Raw genomic sequence first — 22301 nt, 5'->3', positions numbered from 1 at the left:
TATTTCCTTTATTTTGTCTGTTTTTTGGCTGCATCAGGTGGGAGAGTAAGTCTGGTCCCTGTTATTCCAGCTTGGGAGGATCCTTTCTGTAAAAGCACTGCCCGAAGGAAAGCTCTCCTGATCTACTTTCCATTCAGCACCCAAATGGATCTCCATGCAGAACCTCGGGAGTTAGTTATTGCCTTTCTGCCTATCTCTGTTGGACCTCCTTCTCTGTTGTTCACCTTGGAGAATGCCACTGGTTTCTTCTGTTCTATTCTCAGCAAAGCCAGGCCTGTGGCAAGTCTCCCAGGCACACCATCCTCAACACTCTGACATGGAAGAACAGCTCAGACCCGTGGCCCACAGCCTGTCTAGTGGACAGTCAGTTCTTGAAGCTCAGGAGTTTGGTGGGTTATTCTCTAGAACATAAGCTGGTCAAATACTACTAAAGATAACACCTCAAATAAATCTGTTATGCTTTGCTTTAAAGATTTTCTAAACTGTCTACAGTCCACATTAACATAAAAATAAAACACAAAGAAGAGCATAGTTCCTTAGCATTAGCTGTAATACATAAAGCAAAAGGAATAATGACTCTCTCAAAATATGCCTGGGCACTGAATCTTATCAACAGAAGCAGTGCCCCCACTCACAGGAGAGAGTTTCTAAGAGATGACAATTAAGTTTCAAAGTCTAAATGAATCAGTGAAAAATGCTTCTAGAGTTTAGTATGCCCCAAAGCAGATTTCAAGTCCAAAGCAAGACTGTGTTAAAATTATGAGTCATTTATAATTAAGTTGAAATACTAAAATTACACTGTTCTTCAAGATGTAGCTATTTTCAGAGAAATTCTGATGGTATGCTGCATACTGAACGGGAAAACAAAGGATCCAAAAGTCTGGAAGTAAGAAATATTTTAATTAAATCATTCACATATAACTTTAACTATATTATTATGGAAGAATCTCAATAATAATTCTAAGGAATATTATGCTGGTACTGAAAAGATGACAAATTTAGAAGGCTGACCTTCTTTTTAGCTCTACTTCTTCATTCTTCTAAACGTATCTGTTGCTCCTCTGCTTGGAAGGGTGTCATCCCCCATCCCCGTGTGGCTGCCTCCTTACTCAGGTCTCAGCTCTCACGTGTCCTCCACGAAGGGCCTTCCCTGCTCACCCCAGCGAAGCAACCCTCCCCACCTCTATAACGTTATTCTGTTCTATTTTCTTCAGTATAATTGTCTGAAATTATCCTTTTTTAAAATCATGTACAGGGACTTCCCTGGCAGTCCAGCGGCTAGGACTCCACACTCCCAATGCAGGGGGGGCCCAGGTTCGCTCCCTGGTCAGGGAACTAGATCCCATGTGCCGCAACTAAGACCCAGCACAGCCAAACAACCAAACAAATAAGTTAAAAATAAATAAAATCATGTACACACTTATCATCTATTTCTCCCCACACCCATGACTACAAATGCTAGCTGACTCCCGAATCTCAAGTCCACTTCTCTAACTGCTAGCTAGACGATGTAAATGGTCTTAGGTTCTTTATTTTGGCTCATATATTCAATATTAACGCTTCCTACTTGATGAAAAATGTATTTCCTATTGGTTATGAAAACCTATGCAAGGCATCTAGGAGTTACACTTGTATGGCTAACTCATCTTCTGAACCATATGACAACCTAACTACTGGTACCAGTACTTGTCTCTGCCTACAGCCATATTTCATGCACTATACCATGTTTTACTATTGATCAAGGCGGTGTCTATTCCTGTCCATAAAAGCTATCAGTAGGGCTTCCCTGGTGGCACAGTGGTTGAGAGTCCGCCTGCCGATGCAGGGGATACGGGTTCGTGCTCCGGTCTGGGAAGATCCCACATGCTGCGGAGTGGCTGGGCCCGTAAGCCATGGCCGCTGAGCCTGCGCGTCCGGAGCCTGTGCTCCGCAACGGGAGAGGCCACAACAGTGAGAGGCCCGCGTATCGCAAAAAAAAAAAAAAAAAAGCTATCAGTAATAGCAATATCACTTTATATGCAGAAGAGTTATTAGAAAAGCTATTTATGGGTATCTTCTCCCTACAATTATACAGTTGCTTATATGTCACTTTCATTAGATAACCAGCTAAAGTAGGATGTCCTTTTTCAATGCAGAGATACTTAGGTTAAACCGTCTATTCAAATGTTTTTCAAGGGTAGATACACCCCTAGGAGTGTTCTAAAGCTCTATGTTTCCCTCTGCCCACACTGAGAATCTGCCATAGTAAGCCACATTACTGTTGGGATGGGTCACATCCCTCTTTTCACAGGAGGCAGGAATTTATTCTGTGCCGGGAACTTCTATCAAATATATGACAAAATATCGTATATCCGTTCTCAACTACAGATGCACTGATACCAACATCTGGGACGGATTCCACTTATCCCAGTGCAACAGTCAAAAAAAAAAGAAGACCCTGGCCTTGATGCTGGCCCCTAAGCAGTAACATAATTTCATGTAACTCAATCTCCTCCCCAGCTCCAACAATCGCTGCCTGCCCACTCCCCAGTCTCTGATGGGAGCAGAATGAGAAAGTGCATCGGAGCCTATCGCAGACACGATTAGCACTGGAGGTGTGTGAGAAATTATCCTTCATTCTCCCACTCTCCCCATCTCCATCTAGTTGTCTGATCCAGATTTTCTGGAAAGCTACAGAGTGGGTACACTGTAATACACACACACACACACCACCTTTGTATTACACATTATCTTCTTCAGAGTAAGAAAAGAAAAATCAATAGTTTGTAGGGCCCCTTGTTAAAGAGGAAAGAGGCTTATTTTTAAGAAACTCTTCCCTTGTGGACCACATAATAAAATGTTTAATTTGGGGTCTTTGAAAGTTTTTCAAATGGTGTAATATAGAATATCAAGTCACAGAATTTTAATATGTATTAGAGATGAATTGGTTCTATAAGCAAGTAAGTTGTGAAATGCTGAGTCAAATTTCTCTACTATAGGAATTCTCAGAACCCTTAATAAACTGACATGTACTACAAAGTTCCATGAGGCAAATACAGGGTAAAGTGTTTCTGGAACTTATTTGATCATGGAATGCCAGTGGCTATCTTCTCAGTCCACTGTTCCTGTAAAACACTTCAGGGAATGTTGTAGCTAATAAAAAATTTCTAAATTCAATTTTTATGTTTATCAAAATAGTACATGTACATTCCTTAAGTCAAATAGTGCCCACAAGGATTTATGATGAAGCAGATTAGTTCCTCGGCTGAGTTCTCCCCACCTTTCTGTCCTGCTTTTCGCAAGAAGCTATATTCAACTCTTCTAGAGATTTCTTCCGGTATTTACCTCTATTATTTCTAAATAATATGCCATTTTTTTCATCTTTTTCCATTTATTGACACTAGCCTTCATAATATTCCCAGTTTTGATAACCTCTAGATTGAATAAAAGTAAGAAGCTTAAACTGTAAGTAAGACATCTCTGAATAGTAAATATTCTACATAATTTATTATTGGAAAGATATTTTTTGATCTACATTTGACTGAATAAAACTACTTCATTCTCAGTGTTGTCAACTCAAATTATTTACACTACAAATGATTGTTAATCAGCCATATATGTGTGTGTGTTGTGTGTATTAACTAAACAAATTGATTCCAAAAGGTTTCTCTGAAGAAGATAGTTCATCCTTTTATACCCTGAATAAAATAAGTTAAGAATTGCAGGAAGACGATGCATATACAGTCAACTAATATTTGACAAGGGAGCCAAGAATACTGAATGGAGAAAAAACAGTCTCTTTGAGAAATGGTGCTGGGAAAATTGAATATTCAGGTGTAAAGACCCCTATCTTACACCACTCACAAAAATGAGCTCAAAATGGATTAAAGACTTAAATATAAGACTCAAAACAATAAAATTTCTAGAAGAAAACAGGGGAAAAAAGCTCCTCATTATGGGTCTTGGCAATGATTTTTTGGATATGATACACCTAAAGCACAAGCAACAAAATAACAAATAAACAAGTGGGACGACATCAAACTAAAAAGCTTCCGCACAGAGAAAGAAGTGACCAACAAAATGAAAAGACAACCTATGGAATGGGAAAAAATATCTGCCCATCATAAATCTGATAAGGGATGAAGGTGAACTGGATGAAAGTGGTCAAAAGGCACAAACTTCCAGTTAGAAGATAAATAAGTACTAGGGACGTAATGTACAACATGACGATGACAGTTAACACTGCTGTGTGGTATAAATGAAAGTTGTTAAGAGAGTAGATCCTGGGCTTCCCTGGTGGTGCAGTGGTTGGGAGTCCGCCTGCTGATGCAGGGGACGCGGGTTCGTGCCCCGGTCCGGGAGGATCCCACGTGTCGCGGAGCGGCTGGGCCCGTGAGCCATGGCTGCTGAGCCTGCGCGTCCGGAGCCTGTGCTCCGCAACGGGAGAGGCCGCAACAGTGAGAGGCCCGCATACCGCAAAAAAAAAAAAGAGAGAGAGTAGATCCTAAGAGTTCTCATCATAAGGAAATCCCCCCCACCCTTTTTTTGTATCTAAATGAGATGATGGATGTTGACTAAACTTTCTGTGGTACTCAATTTACAATGTATGTAAGTCAAGTCATGATGTCATACACCTTAAACTTATACAGTGCTGCATATAACTTACACCTCAACAAAACTGGGAAAAAGAGTTTCGGAAAGATTACAGTTTATATTGATAAACAGAATTAAGCAATGTTGCGTAGTATTTCCACTATTTGTATTTAGAAAGGCAAGTTAACTAGAACTTTGAATCACCAATGATTCTGTAAGCTAAATGGACCAGCTTTTATTTGGCCCTTTTAACAAAACTCTCCCTTATCTTCCATAACCTTGCAGGAAAGTATATCATTATCTCTATTTTACAGATAAGAAAGCCAAAGATAGGTCATTTGCAAAAGGTCATACAGGTAGGAAGTGCCAGAGAAGGAAATCAAGCATAGGTTTTCAAGGACTTTTCACAATAACCAAAACAAATCATATTACTGTTAACAATTGTGAATTAAATCAGTACTTATCATTTCAGGATAAAAATATGATTTCAAGCTAAGTCACAAGTCTAATGTCTCATTAGACAATCAGATGCAAAATACTTTGGCATTTATTAATAAATATTTATTTTATGAAGATGCTATGAGTAACCATTAACAAAATATCTACACATATAATTTTTTTCAAAGTCTTGGAAGGTCCATCAAAGTACTAGTTAATTTAAATTTCCCACCTTTGGTATTTCTCACCGAAACTGTTAGGTTTAAAACCTATTATGACATCTTACATTAATCTCATGCAGTCCTTGAGAAATAAATTTTGTAATTTTTTAAAATTTGGCCTATCAGAACATGAAAAATTTACCATTATTTTACCTATAGATTTCAAGCTACTGATTATAAGCTGGTAATCCTCAAATGGCACACTATTTTTTCCTACATTATTTCAGAGTAACAGGTGCTATCAACAAATCTGTTTATCCTATCTAAATTTACTAAAATTATGTAATTTTTTAAGAAGTCTTTCAAATGCTTGCCAAGAAAAGCTTAACAACAGGATAAAGTATAAAGGAAAGTGAACAGCTTGCCCAAGAGCAAAGAATTAGTAGAAGCCAGGACTTGGGTCTTCCGACTAATGACAGTGCTCTTTCTACTACACAATTCCTCTAAATACCTCTAAAATGATATTTCAATTATGTGAAACATGCTAAGACTTGTCCAGTACACTTTGGCTTTTACTCAAATTAAAGGTGAGGCTGTTTTCCAAACACGAAGTTGATTTTCATTTTGTAACATATAAATTGTAACGTACTAATTATATATCTAATAAATCTAAGTCACTGGGTGAGAGTGAAGAAAAGAATGACAAAATTTCATAGTTCCAAATCTTATTACCCATTTCCAGTTCAGGTTAGTCTAATGAAAATTATTACCGTAATAACTACTACTGATGGAGCACACACTGCATCTGATAACGACCATCTCACTGAACCCTCAAAACAACTCTAGGAAGCCGGTACAATGTTATCTTCACTACAAGCTACACATGTTGAGGCTAAGAGATTCAATAACTTGCTGAAGGTCTCATAGACAACATGTGACAAAGCTGCGCCCCTTTCCATAGCCTGAGCTTAGGTTCCTTTTCCTCCTGCTCCAAATAAAAGAGAAGAAAAGGGGAAAAAGCAGCGCAGGATCTGCCACTTGGAGAAAATGAGGTCGGGGGTTCTACTTGATTGGGAAGCTCTGCCCATTGCACTTCTCCCCTCCACCATCTATCCCAGCCTTAGCTTTCCAGAACTCATCTCCAATAAAACAGCAACAGATAGTGGTACCAAAAAAAAAAAAAAAAAAAAAAGTTTTGGAAAGCTTATTAAATAGATTTACCTGACACCTTTGTCTTTTATCAGTCCAAACTTATAAAGAGTAGCATGTAAAGTACTGTGGAAAACTTTGAGACTGAAAATGAATATCATGGTCAATTTTTCAAACTCACCTCTTATTTTTCTTGTAATTTTCCAGGTGTTGGGACTGCATATGTTTGTATCTTTCTAATTCACACTGTCCACATAAATCCTCCAGATTCAGCAGGTGGTTTTCTACCTCCTCAAAACTAGCCTCTAAATGAGCTGAAAGTACAGAAGGTCAAAAGAAGAAACAAACGTCAAAAATCAGAATCCTTGATCATGGAGAAAAGAAAAAGTGTCCAAAAGTTAAAAGTCTGAACTGTTGAGATTGTTCTGTATTTATCTTATATTTTTATTAAACTTTCTTGAAGCAAAATAAAATGCACTAACATTAAAACATACTTCAAATTATCTTTTTTGAGTATATTTTTCTATCTCGAACATTTTTAAGACAGAACTTTCCAGAATACTTTAAATACTTTATCAACACATCGTAAATCAACTATACTTCAATTAAAAAAATACTTTATTAACCAGGATGAGGAAACAGAGTATCCTGATTAATCTAATGTATGATATCCTAATGATCTCATATACCACACACGAAGAGTCGATTTTCATATGTGAATATAGCAAAGTATAATTAACACGTTATGCCGGACACAATTTAATATCTGAGATTCCTAGTTACTTTAGCATTTGTTCTGCCTTGCACATGATATATAGAAACCTCCAAGGCACTGCACAGATGTACAAACACTCAGGAAGCAGTTCTCACTGTCCACTGGTCTTTCAACAGCTCAACTCTGCCTCTAGGCCACAGAGCTTTGCAGCTTCATTGGAACATGGAGATAATCTATGTCAAATCCTTCATTTAAAAGATTCAAGCCAAAGCCTGCAGAAATTATTTCAGAGCTCTGCCCAAGGTCACCTAGCTAGTGAAGAGCAGTCAGGAATCAAAACTGAGTCCCTCTTACATAAAATGATTTCCAGTTGATAGATGCGTAAGTAAACCAAGACTTCATAGTTATAGGGGTGAGGACTGGTTGTTTTCTCAGACAACAGAAAAGCTTCAGAGGTAAAAGATTTTAGAACTCAAACAGCATCAGGGCCATTTACCGAATACTCACCACATGGGCCAGACACCGGGGTACAAAGATGAAAAAGATAGCCCTTGCGCTCAAAGAGCTTCAAGTAGAGGGCAGGCATATTTCAGTGACAACACTGCCTGACAGAGCTTGGCTTGAGGTGCTGTGACAACTCAAAGGAGAGGCATCTAACGGAGATGAGGGAGAGCGAGACTCAGCAAGAAATATGACTCCCACGTCTGGGAGTCACAGCCGTCCGGAGGAAGGGGCCTCGAGGAAGGAGCAAGCTGGCTGTGCAGCTTTCCAGCCTTGGTTTCATTCGGATAGCTAAGCTACAAGGACGGTGTGTCTAATCCCTTCCCTTAGCCACGCGATTGTCACGTGACTTTCTAAACTAGCTTCTGTATCACCTACATTAGGTGCAAATTCCCTAAATTTCAACTTGCAGTTTTAGGTTTATTAAGATACATATTTTGTCCGTTTTTAATTGATCTGTTTGATCTGGAGATCTGTTAAATCCAGAAGCGTTCACATTTTCTAATATCCTAAATTTTAACTCTACTAAATATCTATGCTTCTAAAAACTCCCGCCTCTATTTGGTAGAGTCTAGGGCTTAAAGACATGGATTTGGGGGGAAAATAAAATTTTACTGAAAAGTTAAAATGTAATGACAAGTAGTTTAGCATTCCTCTTCAAAGACATTTTAGGTAATGATTTTTATCATACTGATCTATCACTGTAGATCATGGCAAGTCTGGAAAAGACTGATAATGCAGTTCATGACGGTTTGGAATCTATCTTCAGGGGTAACATACAACAGCTAATATATGTGACTATGGAAAGCCTAACCAGAAACAGTGTGCAAAATCTAAGTTTTAATCAATGAAAAATTATATCTAAGATTTTAATAATGTCATAAATGGTACATAAGGAGTTTATGTGGCGGGAAACAGGCAAAATGATGCTATTATGTTAGTTGCTATTTAGATTATTTTTTGTTATTATATTAAATGGAAAAATGATGAGCAGCCTCAGCCTGGGAGCTGGTGTCACTGGCCCTGAAGAAGCAACGTTCAGCTCATTCTAATAGCTAATAGGATTATTTAAAGGCTATTTCACTTTGATAAGTGATAAGAACTAGAATAATTACATTTAATATGGAATCCATTCAGCTTTAAGCTACTTGGTTCCTTTAGCATCACACATGTTATCCTTAGCATAGAGGGGTCTGGATAACAGTGAGGCTTTGATATGTAGGCCAACAGCGTTATGTTCCCGTGCTGAATGGCAAACCGAGATTTAAAATGCTCGGGAGAGTCAGCGGTCGCTTTATGGTTGCTGCCAAACTTGTATTTATGTTCTCCCCTTTAAAAGTTGTGGCCAGGGACCCTCACTCCCTGGCCACAGCCTACTTTTCCAACCTCACTACCACTCTCCTTCAGGACTGCTCACCACTCCGAGGAGGGTCCTGTGTGTTCCTGCCCCCTTGCCTCTGCCTCTCCTGAGAGGTCTCCGCTTGCCTCCCTGCCCTGCATCTCCCTGGCAGGTTCAAGTCAGAGCCCGCCCTCCTTCCAGCCTGCAGGGCTCTCTCCCCTCTTCTGTGCTTCCACAGACCTATGAGCCCTGCCCAGGACTTATACTCTGACATTCTACCACAAGTTGTGTACTCTTACCTCTCTCAGGCATCTGTGAATGTCTTAAGCGTAAAGACTATATCTTTGCATCTTTGTATCCCCTAATACCTAGTCTGCTGAATTCAATTAAAAAGGATTTCTGGAGACAGAATGATTCTATTACTCTAAAACATAAAATAATAACCAAGAAAGCAAATCTATGATTCATGTTCATCTAATTTAAATATTAGAAGGTTACCCTAAATTTTGTAAACAAGTTAAGTTAAACATGGGCGGAGAACGTTGAAAACATTAAACAAGATGGTACTTTGTTATTAGTGTATCAAATCAGGCCCCATTACCAGTGAGTTAAAGCAGAAGAAGCAATGGAACTTTTCCATTTTAACTCTTAACAGGCTTGAAGTCAGTAATAAAATACAGAAGATTTGTATTGATGAACATAAATCTTCTTCCCTTTTTATATTAAAAACTTTTTAAAAACCTTTAAATAATAATTATAAGCATATATATGGTATGTATTCTGAATATTTTATATTGAATTTAAACGGGCAGAAATTTAATCTCCCCATCACACCCTGCTCATCTCCTGTTAGGAAACGAGTTGCAGACATGAGTCAATCTGGTAACCAGACTTAGAATGCACGTACATAAAACACCAGCAGGCCTCCGTGGACACAAATGTACCTTTTTATAAGAAATTCCAGCCTCACCATTTTGCTCCCTATAACGACAGCATATGTCTCATTTAGTGATCAGCGGAAAAGATGGGTGGAATTTTATTGGGAAAAGCCATTTGGGAGAGCCTGACAGCTGTGCAGGAAAGAACGTCACAAATCTTTGGGAGGAGACCATCCCAGAGGAAGAGCCATTCTGTTTGGAATTTTCCTTTGTGCCATTTGTTTCGAATACATATTATCTGTAGTGTAACCACTGACAGAAGAATGGAACAGCACGTTAAAGTTCGTAATTCCACACTTAAATGAGTATATTCTAGCAAAAATAATTAGCCTCAAGGAACAAAGAAATCTTTGACTGTAAACCCACAGGTCACAGAGGCTGGGTACTAAAGGACCACAAGAGTCTTCAACAAATACTTTCATTACTCTTTGTGTAATAAGGTAATGATGGTATGATAATAAGGAACTTTAAGAAATGCATTAAAAGCCATCATGGAACAAATGAGATCTGTGTAGTATATACTAAAAGGTGTCGAAAGAGAGCTAATGAGTCTCTTGAAGGGTCTAATCTCAGAACGTAACCTGGACAATAAGATAACGTATTTCATGAAACCCTAAAAACGGACAGTCTCTCTGCTAGATGCACTCTCAAACTCTGTACAGAGAAAGCAAAACAGGTCAGATCAAAAGAAAGATGCAAGCTCAGTATAAGTCTGTCATTCTCTTACAGCACTTTGTTATCTAAGAATTAACAGAATCATCTGTTCTAGACAAAGGTAACAGTCTTTTTAAGTAGGTCATACAAAATAAACTAAGCAATAGAGATAACTCAGAAAAGCCCTTGACATTTTAGACTTCAGTATAGGAATAGGATTAGACTACCCTCTAGTGGAAGTTCAAGAGAATTCAATAAATACTTTTCAAACATATGACCACTTTTATGACAAAACGCACAGAATAAGAAAGGGTACAGGATGTGGAGGACAACATTCCCTTTTATCCTTACACACTGTCTTTCCAGGTACAGAATACTACATTGTTGTTCTCACCACATTTCATGCTATGGTTTTACATTTTATTTTGCAGGACAAGCTAAATTACGTAACATCCATCCAAACCCTTCTGTCAAAGACAATGGATTTGTAAATTTGCAAAGGCCAGAGAGATTCCCAGTAGAACGTCAGCACCCTGGTGGAAGCTGCCCGGTCTTGTTCACTGCTGTATCCCCAGAGCCTACAAACGGCACGTGGCACTCAGCAGAAGCCTAATACACCAGGCATTGTGCTGAGTGCTTTACACCCATCACCTCCTTCAACCCTCCAACTACCCTACGAGGCAGGTACTCTCACCCTCAATTCTGCGAGCAAACTAAAGCTTAGAGAAGTTATGAAACCTGCACGGGGTCTCACAGTTAGAAAGCTGTGGAATTGAGACCCAAATCCAGATCGGAGAGTCAGTCCAACAGCCCTTATTTTCCAATTCCCAGCATACCTTTATCATTTCTTTTTTAAATGACAAGCCTTACCAGTAATTATGTATTACACAGGCTTTTGTAAGCTGGATGGATCACACCCCATTAAAAAAAACATGAGTAGATTATCTGTTCTTACTTAATTCCTGAGGGAGTATGAAATCAGGAGTCATATTTATTAAGCCATAGGACAACACAGCTAAAAGCATCATCAAAGGTTCAAATTGTTCACATCATATTAATCCCTTATTCTTTAATAAGGGCAGACCCTCTAGAGAGCAGGACAAGACTCAAAAGAATTAAGTAGCCTGGGAAATGGAGGGACTGACTGGATATGGTATTAGATTTGACAGTGAAAGGGTAAAAAGTTCAAAGAAGCTAAAAGAATCCTAACATATAGGTCAGTTACCATTTTCTTCTAAGTTATTTTTATTTTTTATTATTGCTTGACTAAACCTTGTAATATTGTATCAAGGTATTTAGGTGATGATAAGGAGTATTTGGAAGCTACCCAAAAATAAAGGAATCCACAGTTTATGAGCAAGAATTTAAAACCAAATGGTTCGAATACCTAAGAATGATCCATAAACTCATTGAGATGAACTCGCAAAATACATGAGTGATATAGATATATATTTATACAACCTACCAGATTTGGCTTCAAAATATTTTCCTGAGACAAAGGCAACAAAAGCAAAAATAAACAAATGGGCCTATATCAAATTAAAAAGCATTTGTACAGCAAAGGAAACCCTCAACAAAACGAAAAGCCAACCTCCTAAATGGGAGAAGATATTGCAAATGATATATCTGATAAAGGGTTAATATCGAAAATATATAAAGACCTCACACAACTCAATATCAAAACCAAAAACAATCTGATTAAAAAATAGGCAGATGACCTGAATAAACATTTTTCCAAGGAAGCCATACCGATGGCCAACAGATACATGAAGAGATGCTCAACACCGCTAATCATCAGGAAAATGAGAATCGAAACCACAATATCATCTCACACCTGTCGGAATAGCTATTACCAAAAAGACAGTTAACGAGTGTTGGCGACGATGTGGAAAAAAGGGAGCCCTCGTGCACTGTTGATGGGAATGTAAGTTGGTGCAGCCACTATGGAAAACAGTATGGATTCCTCAAAAAATTAAAAAGAGAACTACCATAGGATCCAGCAATTCTACTCCTTGGTGTTTATCTGAAGACAATGAAAACACCAGTTAGGAAAGATACATGCACCCCCATGTTCACTGCAGCTTTAGTAAAAATAGCCCAGATATGGAGGCAACCTAAGTGTCCATCAACTGATGAATGGAAAAAGATGATATATAGATAAACGCAATGGAGTATTACTCAGCCATAAAAAATAACGAAATCTCGCTATTTGCAACAACATGGATAGACCTGGGAGGGTATTATGTTACGTGAAATAAGTCAGACAGAAAAATACCATATGATTTCACCTACATATGGAATCTAAAAAACAAAACCAATAAACAAAACAGAAAAAGACTCACAGATACAAAGGACAAACTGGTGGTTGTCAGAGGGGAGGGCAGTGGGGTACCTGGATGAAATAGGTGAAGGGGATTAAGAGGTACAAATGTCCAGTTATAAAATAAGTTAGTCATGGGGATGTAATGCACAGCAAAAGGAATAAGTCAATAATACTGTAATAACTGTATTGTGGCAGATGGTTACTACACTCACAATGGTGATCAATTCATAATGTATTTAAATGTTGAATCACTATGTTGTACACCTGAAACTAATATTATGTGTCAACTACACTTCAATGAAAAAAAAGAATCAAATTATTTGGAAGCGACCATCTAGAATAGGACTTCAGAGAATCCTCTAGCTTTAATTTGCCTTTAGTGGTCAATGTTCTCAGATTAGTAAAGAGAGAAAATTCAAGCGAGCATTTGGGAAGCCTGCTTCATTCATTTAAGAAGCCAAAATGCAGTTTCTAAAGAAGACGGTATTATGTCACTAAGTATTATTTTTTCAGGATATTAGAATCCAAATTGAGAATGAAAATACAGTATATTCTCCCTTAAGAAAAACTTATATATACTGCATGTCCTAAGCAGAATTAACTATGAAAATAATTAGAATTGTGGCAAATGCATTTAATCAGAAGAGTGGTATCAAACAAATAACATTTATAAACAGAATTTACTCTCAGCTGGAAAGAAAAGGGGGAATGGTATTAGAGGTGAATATCTCTGCAAAGAAATACATAACCAATGAAAAACAAGCGACTCAGAGAGATACAGGAAGAGAAGCTAAAAAGAAAGTGGCTAAAAGGAATATTCCAAATATCTTGGAGGCTTTTCCCATCAGTTAGTTATCAAAGCCTTGAGAAGAATCATTCCTATACTTGGAAGAGGGAAATAATGCGGAGGGCCTTCCTCCTAAGACCCGGAATCTCTTTTCCACACCCTGCCTTCAGAAATAACTGAACACTAAGGCCAGGGTTTCAAGAATGCAGTTCATGAGGCCTATTGACAGCTGCCACCCTAACTGCCTCATCCCTCACTGAGTACATCATCATCGTGACTGCGATCCTGGATTCACACCTTATTAACTGTGTGACCCTGAGCAAGTCACAACCTCTCCAAGGCTAACCTTCCTTAGCTGTAAAGTGCGATAATAAAAGCTACTTCTACAGGGATCTTGGGAGGATTGAAAATGTTTGTAAAGCGCCGAACGATCTCTGACATATAGTGGGTGCTATAAACATTAGCTATTGTTATCAGCAATAGCATTCCAAATACCATTCGTGTCTATTTTATTCACACACACACGTTTTATGATTTGCTAAGTACCTGCTTTGTAAATCAGCTTTATTTTGCTTTCAAAAAGGCAGTACTGAAAAACAGAAGAGATGGTGGGGTATCCTTACCTCCTTACCTATTAAGACTGGGTCAGGTTATCAGCTCAAGAAATTCAACTCCTATGTAGATAACCCCTACCTCTTCACTAAGATCTTAAGCTTGGTTAGAAGATAATAAGCCACAATATTATCCTAAGATGTGGCAACTGTCAAACATAAAAGTTAATTTTCTGGGGCTTCCCTGGTGGCGCAGTGGTTGAGAGTCCGCCTGCTGATGCAGGGGACACGGGTTCGTGCCCGGGTCCGGGAGGATCCCACATGCCACGGAGCGGCTGGGCCCGTGGGCCATGGCCGCTGAGCCTGCACACCCGGAGCCTGTGCTCCGCAGCGGGAGAGGCCACGGCAGTGAGAGGCCTGCGTACCACACACAAAAAAGTTAATTTTCTGAATATAAACTCAAGAAATAAATATCAGCATAATTCATCCCAATGAAAACAACAAAAATATATAAATTTCCACAAGGTATAAATTTAGCCAAACAGGTAACCTAATTTAATGAGGGTTTGATCTCTCATCAGTTTAAAGAGGAAAAAAAAGCATATTTCAAGACATGAAGCTCTGAGCAGACCTAATTTTAAAAGCAACAACTTCCAGAGTATATCCTTTAGTCGTAACAAAGCCACCCCAATCCTTTTTATTTCCTACATTTACACTTTTAAACAGAGACCTAAAGTCACAGAGACCACCCTGAGTCACTTTAAAGAATCAACAAAATTATGTTTTCTGAGCAGAAATGAGGCAGAAAAAGTTGGTGGTATACTTTAGAAATCACTTCTACACTCTAAATCATCGTTTTCTGTCAAATCATCAGTTAATCAGAATATGAAATTAATTAGAACTATTTCCCCCCACATCCTGTTAAGCAATAATTTAATGTAGTCTTAGAAAGCTTTGGAATTACACCAAATTATTTTCATTCCTAGAAGTAATGTGCAGAGGCAAACATGGAACTTACTCAGACTTGCCGTCAGGGATTCTAAATCTGCCTGCAGGCCTGGAAGCTGCCGAAGCTGCTGCTGTAGCTCTATCAGGCTCGCCTGCTTCTTCTCCCAGTGCGCGGAGAGCACCACCACCTCGCTGTCGACCAGCTGCAACACGGAAGAGGCGGGTTAAAGTAAAACCAGACCGCAGGCACAGAGATTACAGCCAGCTAATGAGAGTCAGCCCACGTTACCTCCAAAAACCCTCCAACTGAGTACAGACAACAGGAGACTCTAAAGAGACTGGAGCTGTTTTCTTTCTGAGAAAACAACCACCGTAACATCCAGTGCAGAAAACCTCGAATTACAGCTTTTATCAGTGCATCTTAACCCAGGGAAGAGAAAGGTCAGCAGTGACTTTAGAAGTCACTTCTAACTATACCCTATTTTTAAGTAAACCATGTATTTGAAAATTCAAATCTAGAAAAAATAAAACAAAAAACAACCACGAACAACCAAAAAGAAAACAAACAAAAACAAACCCAAAACATAATGAATGGATAATTATTTGTTTTACAAAAGGAATTCTTTTAAAAGAAAAGTTCCCTAATGCATTTAGAATATATTATGATTCAATTTCCATTTAAACAGGAACACTCACTGCATAAAGTAAGATAAATGGTACTTGTATACGGAGGAATCACTGAGGCTATTGATCAATTCCAGCAAAAGGAGAAAAGGATTTATACTAACAAAGAAGACATTTGGAGGTGAAAGGTTCCCAACAGCAGGGTGGTGAGATGCCAGACTAGCCTAAAATAATTCTAACTTGTTTTCCTGAAGACTGTAAAGACAATGACAGACAGCGGTTTCTCCCCGTCAATTTTGTTTTGGTTTTAACATGGTGAGAGAGGAAAGGACCTAGAATAAGACTTAGGAGGCGCATGGAGAGGTTATCTTTTGAAAACATCACCAATAATAAGAACTGTGAAAGATACCCATATTTTATACAATAAAGACTTCAAAATTCATTATATAAAAGAAGAAAGTGTATTTGAATTTTATATGTAAAATCAGAGTTCATAGTTAACTTATATTAAAAAAGGGGCAATTTACGCATCCCAAGATTAAGATTCTTTAAGAGCTGAAACATGAATACAACTGATTTTTACTGAATCTCACTAAAGAAAGAACTTTTAGAGCAATAAAAATATCAAAATAAGATACAAAATTATTTGCATGTGGCGCTAGATCATTTTAGCTTCCACATTTTAATATTCTAGGAATTCACAACATTGAAATAAAAAAATTAAGCTACAATAAAGAGGTTAGAAAGCTGCCCTGTTTCCTCACATTATCCCCACTTCACGCACACCTCCCCATTGTCAGTCAGCCCACATTAGAGGGGTAACCACATCGTCTCACATACGAGCCTCAGCTGAGCTGGGGAGGTGACACCAAGCGCTACTCCAAGTGCATGTCTCATTAATTCTGTATACTTCAAAATGTCCGTGCCAACCGGTTTTGTAAAGATCCTGAAGAGGAGTTTAAAAGATACTGAGCATGGCTAACAGACACAGCTGTGATGCAATAGTAAGGAAACTGGGCTTGCAACAAGGATCCGTGCCCATAGGGTTCATCTGTAATATTCAACAAGTTTCTACGGACCGCCCGCTCTTTGCCCGGCACTGTTTCAGGCACTGGAGAGACCATGGTGAACAAAACAGAAAAAAAGACCCCTGCACTCTTGGTGCTTTAGTCTGGTGTAGGTCTCACAAATTTTCTTAACTGCAGTTTTTAAATTCTAAAAAAGAAAAAATAATTCCTGTATCACAGGGCTGAACTGATGATAAGAAAGATATTTTTCCTGGTACATGGCATATCTTTTAAAAAGTTTGTTAAATCTTAATTACTCTGGTTAATTATGTTAAAAATTTGAAAAATCTAGAATAAACAATTTTTAGATATGAACCATTTCTTACTGAAAAGTAAAGTGAAACATACTTAAGTATTAAAACTTAAGTACAGTATAGTTCATGTCTTCCACAAAATTGAAAATTATATTCTGTATATAGAATATAAGAAGCGTGCACAGAAACTTCAAAAAAAAAAAAAGAAGCGTGCACAGAAAGAATATATCAGAATACATCAAAATACTATTTTAATTTAAAAGAATGGGATGTTGAATGGATTCTCAGAAATCATTATCAAGTGTAATATAATAATACTAAAACATTTTGAGCATTTCTATGTGCCAGGCCCTGTGCTAAGCAATGTACATATATTATCTCATTTAACTACACAGCAACCTTGTAAACAGAGCAATATTACCACTTCCATTTTACAGAAGAAACCAAGGCACAATGAAGCTGAGTCACTTTCCCAAGGGCCACAGAAGACCTAGATTCAATCCCAGGGAATTTGACACTTAAGCCCATGCCCTTAATTGATATTCTAGGGATTGTGTATAAGGGGACATGAAAGGAAGAAGTGAAAAGCTAGCAAAAGAAAAGGTTCTGAAAAACTGTACTTCAACTTTACTTAATAAGAAATGAGCTATCTCCAGAAGGCCAATTTTTCTCCTCCAAGTAAACAGTTCTGAATAAATCCAGATTTAACACCAGGAAATCAAGTTTAAGTAGCAAGACAAACCCATAGTTTGGGTCTGTTGCCCAAATTACAAGTCATTCCAAAATTCCTTCTGGTGGACACTGAAGTTAGAAGAACAAAGAAAAAGCAGGGACACAAGTAAATGGGTAACATTAGGACCTTACTTTGTATAAAACAGTTCTGTGTTTTGGGGGCATTGTTATTTCATGTGATTTTCAAACAACTTCGGTAAGCAGTGTAAGTGGTGTTATACCATTTTATATGTGAGGAAACTAAAAATAGAGAGACTCCGTTTATCTGCCCAAGGTCAAAATGTATTACTGCAGAAAGTAGGCATTCCCACACCCAGTTTAGTTCACTTCCCACCACAGGCAAAAGAGATCCAACCTGGAACACAAAGAGAGTGAAGCATGCCTAATTTAAGCAGCTTATGCACCAAATTGTTAAAACATGAATCTTAAAAGTTCAATTTGAAGGCAAATATTTCACAGTAATAAAAATTATAAGCAAATAATGCACTGGAAGTCTAACTTAAAAAGGTACCCTCAGAATCTAACACCTAAGTCACTATCAATTATGTACTCATTTATACATTGCTAAGGGAGGGAAAAACAAATCAAAAAACTTGTTAAAAAAGAAAAGAAAAAAAAAACTTGTGGAAAATGTCTAGACAACAAAGTTACCATTGACCAAACTGTTTTCTAAGATATTGCTTTGAATTTTAAGACTATATAGTAAGAATTAGCTTTAAAGTAATTGAGTATAAAGTAATTTGTCAAAGAAAACTGAATTGTCCTTAGGTATATTTGCCCTGGCAGGTTGATACTCTTTGGTTAAAGGCCACTAAAGACACATGAGCATGGCCTGACAAAACAAACACGTGATAAAACACTTTGCATGTTAAAGATATACATTTTAAATATTTACATATGTCTCAACAATACGTCAGAGAGCTTTTTGGTTTTTTTTTTTTTTGCGGTACGTGGGCCTCTCACTGTTGTGGCCTCTCCCGTTGCAGAGCACAGGCTCCGGATGTGCAGGCTCAGCGGCCATGGCTCACGGGCCCAGCCGCTCCGCGGCACATGGGATCTTCCCGAACCGGGGCACGAACCCGTGTCCCCTGCATCAGCAGGCGGACTCTCAACCACTGCGCCACCAGGGAAGCCCCTCAACTACTTTTATTCAACATTACATTGGAGGTTCTACCCACTGTAAAAAGACCTGAAGAAAGACTGGCAGGTTTTTCTTCTTCCCTTCCATCTACACAAAACAACTCCCATCCCAGAATGCAAATTATTAGAATAAGAGGATTTAGCAAGATGATTGACCATGGGATCAAAATACTACAAGTCAAATACTGCAGGTTTTGGTAGATATTAGGACAAAAGTTAACTTCTATTAGAAACTTGCTAAAACGTTTTACTCTGAATAATTTTACTGAATGTATTTTCTGCATCTGATGATTATGTATTTTTCTCTTTTAATTTGTTAACGTGATCAACGGCATACAAAAGATTTTCTAATGTCAAACCAACTTTATAATCCTGGAATAAATCTGGGGTGTTTATGCCTGGCTGGATTTGGTCTGCCATCACAGCCATGTATACAGCAGGATGTCTCCCAGGTAGAATGCCTCTTGCTTATCATCCAACATTCACAGAACAAGCACATATACAAACACATACACAAAGTTCTGGCTCACAGTTATATAGGAAAACTTTACATTTAAGCTTGATACACATTTTATAACAATGTGTGAGAATATTCTCAAGTGAAATTTCAAATAACATTGGTAGAACATGAGAATCACAAGACGGTACAAGGAGCCCATCTATAAAGGAGAGGCAAGCCCTGCATACTGTGAGTGTGGATAGGTCACGTTACTACACACGAGGCAGCTGTTTGTCAACGAGTGTATCACAGGTTTGGTAAGCAGAAAGCTATGTTTGAAGCACTTTACTACCTAACAGATTGCTACCATCTATAGACGTTTTGCTGGTTGTATATATATATATTATAATATATTCTTAAATATATTTAAGAAAGTTGGTTGAGGGCTTTGGGTGGACGCGTAACGCATTATGACTTTCCAATTTAGAATGTGGCAAATCGTTCCTGGACAGAGCGCTGGCACAGAACACCTGATTTCCAGAAATAGGTTACTGAAGTTAAGTGAGAGATAACGCCTCCATTTTGCTTGTAATTTTTGTAACTGTATTCATGAATGGGACTGGGCTCCAATTTCACCTTCTCATACTTCCCTTGTTGGGGTTCAGTATCAGTTACTCTAGCCTCATGAAATGAGCTGGGCAGTTTCCCCTTTTTTCACTTGCTGCAGGAGTTTGTCTAACATTGAAATGGTAGTCTCTCTGAAAGTCTGACAGAACTCTCCTATGAAACTTTGTGGACCTGGTGCTTTCTTAGTGAAAAGATTAATCACTAATACTGTTTCTTTAGTGGCTATAGGACTATTCAGGATTTGTACTACTTTTAAAATTGGTTTTAGTAAAAATTTCCAGGGTTTTTCCATTTTGTCTAAGCTTTCAAATTTGTCATAGTTTTTCACAAGCTCTTATCTTTCACTCCGCTGTAGCTGTAGTTATATTCTTTAATTCTTAAAATTATTTATCCTTCTTTCCTTGCTCCATATCAGCAGACATCTATCTACCAAATTTTATTAGTCTTTTCTAAGAACTTGTGGCTTTGTCTGGCTTCTATTGTATTCTTTATATTCTATTTCATTTACTTTTTTCATCTTTATTATCTCTTTCATTCTTCCTTCATGATTTATTCTGTCCTCTAATTCTTAGGTTAGATTAGCTCACTGACTTTCAGTCTAAGTTTTCCCCTATAAAATTTCCCTCCAAATAGTCTTTGGCAAATTATACAATTTATGTGTAGTAATTATTATAATTCAGTTCTATTTAAAACTTTTTAGTATTATTTCCTTCGTTGAACCATAAATTATGCATTATATTTTTTAATAGTTTTTTTTTTTTTTTTTTTTTGCAGTACGCGGGCCTCTCACTGTTGTAGCCTCTCCCGTTGCAGAGCACAGGCTCCGGACGCGCAGGCCCAGTGGCCATGGCTCATGGGCCCAGCCGCTCCACAGCATGTGGGATCTTCCCGGACCAGGGCATGAACCCGTGTCCCCTGCATCGGCAGGCGGACTCTCAACCACTGCGCCACCAGGGAAGCCCTTTAGTAGTTTTTTTTTAAAATAAATTTATTTTTGGCTGTGTTGTCGTCATTGCTGCATGTGGGCTTTCTCTAGTTGTGGGGAGAGGGGGCTACCCTTTGTTGTGGTGCGCGGGCTTCTCATTGCGGTGGCTTCTCTTGTGGCAGAGCACAGGCTCTAGGCACGTGGACTTCAGTAGCTGTGGCATGCGGGCTCAGAGTTGTGGCTTGCGGGCTCTAGGGCGCAGGCTCAGTAGTCATGGCGCACAGGCTTAGTTGCTCTGCGGCAAGTGGGATCTTCCCAGACCAGGGCTCGAACCCATGTCGCCTGCATTGGCAGGCTGATTCCCAACCACTGCGCCACCAGGGAAGTCCCAATGCATAATATATATTTTTAATTGGAAAATGTATGGAATTTTCAAAATTGTTTTCCTATACTGACTTCCAGCTTCATTTGCACCAGGATCAGAGAATATTCTGTATGACTTGATTTACATGAAACTTGTCGATTTACATGAAACTTGTTGAGAACCGCTTTGCGGCCCAGTACATGGTCAATTTTTATGTGTTCCAGGTGTGCTTTGAAGAATCTGTATTCTGTATTTGTTGGGGCAGATTCTGTATCTGCCTATCTGGTCAAGTTTGTAAATCACATTAGTCGCATGTCCTATATCCATACTTAGTTTATTTGGGTTTTTTCCCTATCAATTAAGAGGAATGTACTAACATCCCCCCATTTTGATGATAGACTTATCCATTTTTCCTTATAACTTGTCTTTTACATACGGAGACTTACTAGACACACAGGTTTAGACTTTTTCCCCTTAGGGAACTGAATCTTATAGAGCGATCCTTTGTTTCCATTTAATTCATTCTCATTATTCTAGTTTCTTCTACAGGTTTAAAAGATATACACTATTTCTGTTCTTTAGTGGTTACCCTTGAAATTCTGCCCTCCATATTTAACTTTACATCTAAGGTTAATTAATATCTATACCCTCCCCATTAATAATGCAAGGGCTTTTAAAATACTTGGACTCTGATAATCTGCCTTCCAGATTGCATGCTATTCTTATCTAGCATTTTTGTTCTATAATTTTTAATTCCACAAACTAGATAACTGATAGAAATACATAGTCACTGTTTATATTTACCTATGGTTTACCATTTTCTTTGCTCATTATTCCTTCCTATACCTGAGACCTACCTCCCAAAATCATTTCTTTTATCCAGAAATACATTTTTTAGAAGTTCCTTTATTGGACAACTGTTGATAGAAAACTATTTTTATCTGAAAATGTCTCACTTTGCCCTCATTCTTGACAACAGTTTGAGAAGTCTAATGGAAACTCATTCATTTGTAAGTGATCTATCTTTTCTCTTTAGTTACTTTGAGATCTTCT

The 22301-nt window shown here is 38.2% G+C and overlaps 1 protein-coding gene across 1 annotated transcript in view; it reads right to left on the bottom strand.

Moving 5' to 3' along the window:
• Window positions 1-22301, bottom strand: part of DTNBP1 (dystrobrevin binding protein 1) — a 119733-nt gene that overhangs the window by 74240 nt on the left and 23192 nt on the right. The window contains exons 5-6 of the mRNA XM_060163654.1: window positions 15147-15279; window positions 6502-6634 (exon numbers count right to left, since the gene is read on the bottom strand). Coding sequence (XP_060019637.1) covers window positions 6502-6634; window positions 15147-15279 — 266 coding nt within the window. The remainder of the gene's footprint in view (window positions 1-6501; window positions 6635-15146; window positions 15280-22301) is intronic.

Source organism: Lagenorhynchus albirostris, chromosome 10 (genome assembly GCF_949774975.1).
Source record: "Lagenorhynchus albirostris chromosome 10, mLagAlb1.1, whole genome shotgun sequence".
Lineage (NCBI taxonomy): Eukaryota > Metazoa > Chordata > Mammalia > Artiodactyla > Delphinidae > Lagenorhynchus > Lagenorhynchus albirostris.
The sequence above is the reverse complement of the archived record's forward strand: the minus strand, read 5'-3'. Positions and strand labels throughout refer to the sequence as shown.